The following is a 7,037-nucleotide window of genomic DNA, read 5'->3' as shown; positions in this document are numbered from 1 at the left end:
TATGTTCGCAGATGATTCATTGATAAATAACTATTAATATCATTATGCAGTGGGCTGCACTCTCGTATATGACTAATTGCATAGATAATATCTGGTAACAAATACGCTATCAATACATTCCATCCATTCCTCCCATTCCTCCCATTCCTCCCATTCCGCCCATTCCGCCCATTCCTCCTGCACCTCCAGCTGGCTTGTCTTCTTTCTTCTCCGCAATCATGCATTATGTTGTAGACATGAGTCCGCTGACGGATGCAGCATCCTCGAGAGCAACTCTCACAACTTTAGTGGGATCAATAATTCCTCTTTTGATCAAATCTGTGTATTCACCCTTGTTCGCATCGAAGCCTATTGATGTGTTTTTGCTGTCCAATATCTTTTCGATCACATTAACACCCTCGAATCCTGCATTATCTGCAATAGTCTTGCATGGTAAAGATATGGCCTTCTTGATGATCTTAATTCCGAGATCCTGCTCTGAGTTTTGGCCTTTCAGAGTGTCCAACACCCTGGAGGCATATAGCAATGCGCATCCTCCTCCAATCACAATTCCTTATTAGATAGCAGCCCTAGTCGCGCATATGGCATCTTGAACTCGATCCTTCACCTCATTAACTTCGACTTCCGATCCTCCTCCAACTTTGATGATCCCAACTCCCCCGGACAACTTAGATAATCTCTCTTCTAGTTTCTATTTGTCATAGGAGCTTGTTGAGGAAGCAATCTGCTCCTTGATCTGGTCGATGCGTTCTTTCAGGGCATTTCTAGAATAAATTGAAACATTACTTATCGCCATTTCCATTAAGAATGATTGTGTCTTCTTTGGTGATCTCGATCTTGCCGGCAGTTCCGAGCACTGACTCATCTGAGTCCTCCAATGTTACTCCAACTTCCTCTGAAATGACAGTCGATCCGGTTATGGTTGCAATGTCATTTAAAATTGATTTACGGTTGTCTCCAAAAGAGGGGGCTTTGACAGCGCAGACTTGCACTCCTGCCTGTAACTTATTCACAATCAAGTTTGCTAAGGGTTCGCTTTAGACATCATCGGCAATAATCAGTAGTGGCCTTTTCTTTTCCATGGCATATTCTAGGAATTTTAGGATATGCTTGAAAGATGTAATCTTGTGCTCAGAGATAAGGATGAGTGGCTTTTCGAATTCCACTTTTTGGTTTTTCTGGTTGTTCACGAAATAGGGAGAAATATATCCTCTGTCGAATTTCATGCCTTCCACAAATTCAATTTCGTGCTTTAATGTTTTGCTCTGTCCAATTGTGATGACTCCCGATCTGCCGACCTTGTCGAAGAGGTCTGAGAGTAGCTCGCCAATTTAGTGATCACCATTAGCTGAAATGGTGGCCACACTTTTAATTTGAGATTTGTCTTCAACTTTGATGGACATCTTTTTCAATTATTTCACGATTTCGTCAACAGCCAAATCGACACCTTTCTTCATTTCACTTAAATTGATGCCTGTTTCAACTTTCTTGAGAGCTTATCTGAAAATCGCTCGAGCGAGGATCGTGGCAGTGGTGGTTCCATCTCCTGCTTCATCATTGGTTTTGTTGGCAACTGATTTGACTAAACTTGCACCCATGTTCACAAACCGATCCGAGAACTCGATGGCTTTGGCCACAGTGACACCATCTTTGGTGATCTTGACTCCACCATAGGATTGGTCAATAAGGACATTACGCCCATTGGGCCCGAGAGTTACTTGCACAGCATTAGCTAAAGCATCACAACCTTCCAGCATTTTGGCCCTGGCTTCATTTCCAAATTTGAGCTCTTTGGCCGCAAAACCGGATTTCAGTTGGACTAGCAACGATTTACTAAGGACTGGCAGTTTGTTGTTCATTTATTTTTAATTATGATATGCCAAGCTCAGATATTTGGCGTAAATAAGAATTCTAGATTTACACTCTTATTTAGATTAGACAGAGATATATACAGATGTAGATGCAGATACAATTGTAGATGTAGATACATACAGGCAGACACATATACAGACACATATACAGGCACAGATACAGGCACAGATATAGATGCATATTAATCATCTAGATCATAATAGGTTATTGGCTTACTTCTTGAATATTTATCATAAATCATGCTTGAACTTCCTTCTTGAGATTATCTTCAAGCTTCAGGAGCATGCTTATTTGGTTCCTTTGTGTTTCATCTTCTTTTTCGAGGTTGCTGATTTTGTTCTCGATGTCCGCCAGCCCGTTTTCTGCCTTCCTCACTCTTTCCCTGCTTTCATTTGCCTATTTCTATCTTTTGTGTAGCAGCTCATTGATTTTGATAATGGCCCTTTTGTAGTCTTCCAGGATCAAATGAGCCCTCGTCAGCATCATCTTATGCTACTCTTATTTCTTGTTGACCACTGCGAGCTTCTCCTGGATTTTCAGATTTTCCTCTTCGGCCTTTTATATTTTTTATTTGGTCTCCCCACTAACATTCTTGAAATTGTTCATCATTTCTATCTTCTGCTTCAAGGTTGTAATATGAATCTCCACTTCGATCTCCTTCTTCTTGAGCTGCGCCTCGTACAATGATTGAGTGGTCATCAACTGAGGCTCTAACTTACTGATTTCATGTTTCAATCTGGATTATATACAAAAATGTACGTTTCGTTTTCCCTGAACTTTTATATTTTGTTCTTCCCTGCCACTTCGTAGTCGTCTTGCACCACTTTAATGCGAACTTGGAGTTACTAGATCAGGCTCTTCCTTTTCTATTACTCTCCCTTCTCAGTATCCTTAGCAATATGCAGAATGTCCTTATACTTTTTCTAGAACCCTTTATGCAATGTTTCAGCCATTTTTAATTGAGTGCTTGCTTTATCTCGTTCAGCATTACCTAATTAATCGTTAAAAGTTACCCGAGGTGACGGATGACAGAATCGCTACAGTCTTCGAATTCTGCTTTGCAAGCACTTCAAAATTCTTACAGAGTTAATCAGTCTTTGATATTTTAAAAGGATTACAATCTTTTTGATTTTGTCAGTCGCACTCTCAACATCATCCTTTTCATCCAGGACATACTTTTTGAGTTTCTTCTCTAATGTTTATGATAGTTATTACTTAGCTTCTTCTCTTCGTCCTTAGTGAAAGCTGGCGCCTAATAACCTACATAATCTTGCAAGAATACCCTAGATTTCGATATCCAGTTCATCAATGAGCGCCTTGATACCTTGCTCCCAGTTTTATTTCTCCATTTGAATTCTATGTTTGAATATATTTGATATATAAGCCTTGAATGGATGAGTGATATGCATTGAACATTTAATCTATTATTTTATATAGGCAAACACAATTGCTTCGGGTTGGGGTTGGGGTTGGGGTTGGGGTTGGGGTTGGGGTTGGGGTTGGGGTTGGGGTTGGGGTTGGATATTTTTATGGGTGGGTCATAGTATGGATGTTTGTTCGAAGAACTCTAGGTAATTAATTTATTGGGCAAGGAAATGTTAAGGAATATGCAAGATAATTGTTGTGATTGTTTTGTAAGAACATTGGCAAGTTATTAACAAGCAGAAACACAAAGAAAAAACCCATCTGAAAAATATCAACAAAAATATCCTATGAAAATATCACAAAACAAAAGAGAAAACTCTATAATAACAAATAATCATACCTCAAAATTCTCCTAAACAACATATATAGCTTCCACTGAATGACTCTCATACACAACTATCGAATCAATCATAAACATATCATATGGAACAATGATTAATAATGAGTAAATTGTTTGTTTTGTTTGTCTTATATGACTGTATTTCATGCATTGCAATTCAAAACAAATAGAAATATTGTAATTCATAGTTTAGTAGTCCCTAGCAAAATAGTGCTAACTACAAATTGAAAGAACTAAGAACTGCCATCCGTCATCACCTTCCTTGTTGTTTGTTTGCTGTTAATTTATCATAACAAATTAATTCAGTATTATATATAAGCAACGGGAGTTGGCTTATAATCAAATGAACCAAATTCACAAATTGCCAGAATTGCTCATTGTCAGTGCCCTGTTCTTCACTCTCATTGCGAGCTATAAGTAATGCCCAGACACATAGATATTAGGCTACTCCTACAAATTAAGCAAACTAGCATACTCCAACAACATCCTCGCGTTGTATGCCAATAACATTATCGAAATTTCACCATGTAAAGCATTTGTGTGTGTTCGGCCGACAAACTAATCTGGCATATCGGCCAATTAAAGCACTTATATTGGCAAACGGTCATCAGACTCTTGTTTTCCTTACTCATGTAAGATTGTAATTATTCGTAGCGAGTACAGCTCCTTTGAGGGAATACTATACACTTATCAATTCTGAGAACCCTCAATTGGGCATAACAATAAAGTACCCCCCATTCTATTAAAATAATAAACTATACGAATCCCAACTCGATATCACATGCGAAAAATCAGCAACTGTCACAGACCCAAGTTTATCTAAGAAGACAACCTGCACATAAACCATAGTATCCTCAGAATAATCATAAATCAAAAACATCCTAAAATGCACGATCTACTCTGAATTTGGATGTCCTACTCTTGCGGTCAATCACTTTTGGTAGTTCCTAATTGCCAATAAGATAGCCTTTGCGATTGTTCTTTGGATTGTTTCGTTGTTTTTGTTATTTATGGGCTACTTGGCGATCAGGGGTACTATTTGGATCTTTGGGGTATTCTCGGGTTCTATTTTTGCATTGATACTGACTGCAGAGAATTATGAGAATTATGTCACAGAAACAAATGGGGTTTTTATTTATACGATATGTTTGTCATTTGCATTGGGAATTGCATTTGGAATTACTCTGCTGACCATACCGAAGTTAGGGTATGCAAATATTGGGATTTGGGTTGCTGCAATGCTCTCATTACTCCTACAGAACAGTGTATACTATTTGACTGGCTCTAATTTGGCACTTTATATCACATTCGGGGTATTGGGACTGATCATGATAATCATATCGATGCTGGAGCTTAAGTATTTCATTGTGTTGTGTTCTTCGTTCACTGGGGGTTTCTGGGCTATCCGCCCATTAGGTTTCTTCTTACCATTTTACCCAAATTAACTGGAATCTGCCCGAAACTTCACAATCAGCATTCGAACACCTTGGCAATTCTATCTTTATCTGCTCAGTATTGTAGTTTTGGCCATATTGGGGACAGCATTCCAGGTCTGCCTATAAAAGAAGACTCATGGGAAGTACCATGGCAAAGATAGCACGTACTATCTCGAAAGAGAAGGCGACCTCAAAGATAAATTGAAAAAGGTGTTTCAGTTTAAGGAGATCAGGGATCTTGTGAAGGCAGGTCGCGATTAGATCATTCAATTAAGAGATCTCATTGTCGATAAATAGTCCTCAAAGTAATCAGAATTATCAGAAGACATCGAATTAGAGGAGCAATCGGTGAAACCCAAAAGTGACCATAATGCCAAAACAAAAAACAAACACAAGCAATAAAAATAATCCCAACAGCCATAACTCCCAACAAAACAGACCAAAAACAGCAACGAAAGGAAAAAAGATAAATAACAAACAAAAACAAAACAAAGCTAAAAGTATATCCAACTTTAAGACATTAAAAAGTAATCAAAGCATAAATAATATCTACAGCCTGTCAGTGATTCAGAGGCGAGTGAAGATTATCCGGTGCAGACGAAAGAAAAACGTAGAAGGAAGAATTGATTCTTATGCATATTTATTGCTATGTTTGCAGATTATAATCTTTCGCGGATAGAATGAATTTTAATAAATTAAATAAATTGGATTGAAATAATTAAATTCAATTAAGAATTGCTTAATTTAGGGAATGTCAGATGAATTTATGCATTTTTATTAAAAAATTTAATGACTTTTTGCGAGCTAAGAAACATTAGGCGCAGAGGACTCTCCCAATACACTTTTCTTATTTTAAATTCCTCGGATTTGATATATTTTAGATTTAAATTCTTAATATTTATTTTATTTTGTATTAATTGCTCTATTTGGTAATTCGATAATTTCAATATGAGCCAAGATTCTTTGATAATTCATAAATTCTTACTATATATTCTTCAACAGTAGATATAGAGTAATTACCAAGTTATTCCTATCATTGTTTACCATGAATTATCGAGTGGAAGCCATCCACAAAAAATTTCACAAAATTGTGTATATTGAACATTATATATCATACACAATATTACAATGAACTAAAGGAAGAGACCTCAAATTGGCAGACATGGGCATCTTGAACATGAAGACCAGGCAGAAAGGGCGGAGATTGCAAAAGAATACTGGACATAGCATCGGATCACTCTGATTGCATATGAGGCTCAGTACATCTATTCTAAGAAGCCTTTATCGTCGATCAATGAAGGCAATTAAAATGAAGAGGACCCCAAACACAAAAAAAGTAATCGGAAAAAGGTTTCACTTTAGTATGAATCAGGCTTTTTATATATTTCATCCTCATAGAACAAAGAGATCAAAGCCGAAAAGCTGGCAAAGGAATACGCATACCTCTCATGGCTATTCTCTGAAGCCGAAGAGGCCGACTACCTCTAAGTAAAATAATTCATCCAAATCATGATATAGCTCAAGCATTCATGCATCGTAAAATAATTCTGCTAAATTTATAACATCATCGTACACAACTTAAAGCTCATCTAATTCGCAATGATCGAAAAGGAGGAAAGCAGGTTCAAGATACTCGAAGAGCTGAGGGACAAGATCATCATCTACATCGAGCAACATCTGGAAAAGTTCACCTACTTCGAGGAGTATCTGCGGAAGGACTCCAAAGCTACAAGGAAGCTGATTTTGGTGGAAATCTATTGTATTGTGGCTGAGAAGTTTAGTTTCAACATTAACTAATTTTATTGTGAGGCCTTCTCCATTGCTGCAGAGACGCAGGCTGTCAAAAAAGTCAAGAGGCAATGATTATGCATTTATTATGGTCATCTGATTGGCTTATTTTGTATCTGTTTCGTTATTACATTATTGTTCAGCCTGCGTTGGATCGATTTGTGGCCAATTAAATT

The 7,037-nt window shown here is 37.5% G+C and overlaps 1 protein-coding gene across 1 annotated transcript; it reads right to left on the bottom strand.

The window, feature by feature from the left end:
• Positions 1 to 223: 223 nt before the first annotated feature.
• On the bottom strand, positions 224 to 1,757 carry LOC148299196 (uncharacterized). The gene is made up of 3 exons (XM_088276302.1): positions 1,589 to 1,757; positions 787 to 895; positions 224 to 509 (listed from the first exon to the last, which is right to left on the bottom strand). Exons 1-3 carry the CDS (start codon positions 1,755 to 1,757, stop codon positions 224 to 226), a joined length of 564 nt encoding a protein of 187 aa, XP_088132428.1.
• Positions 1,758 to 7,037: the final 5,280 nt, after the last annotated feature.

This window comes from Brachycentrus maculatus, unplaced genomic scaffold, assembly GCF_059751285.1.
Source record: "Brachycentrus maculatus isolate JH-2025_06_01 unplaced genomic scaffold, ASM5975128v1 h1tg001281l, whole genome shotgun sequence".
NCBI classification, from domain to species: domain Eukaryota; kingdom Metazoa; phylum Arthropoda; class Insecta; order Trichoptera; family Brachycentridae; genus Brachycentrus; species Brachycentrus maculatus.
Note: the sequence above shows the minus strand (reverse complement) of the source record. Positions and strands in the feature narration are given on the sequence as shown.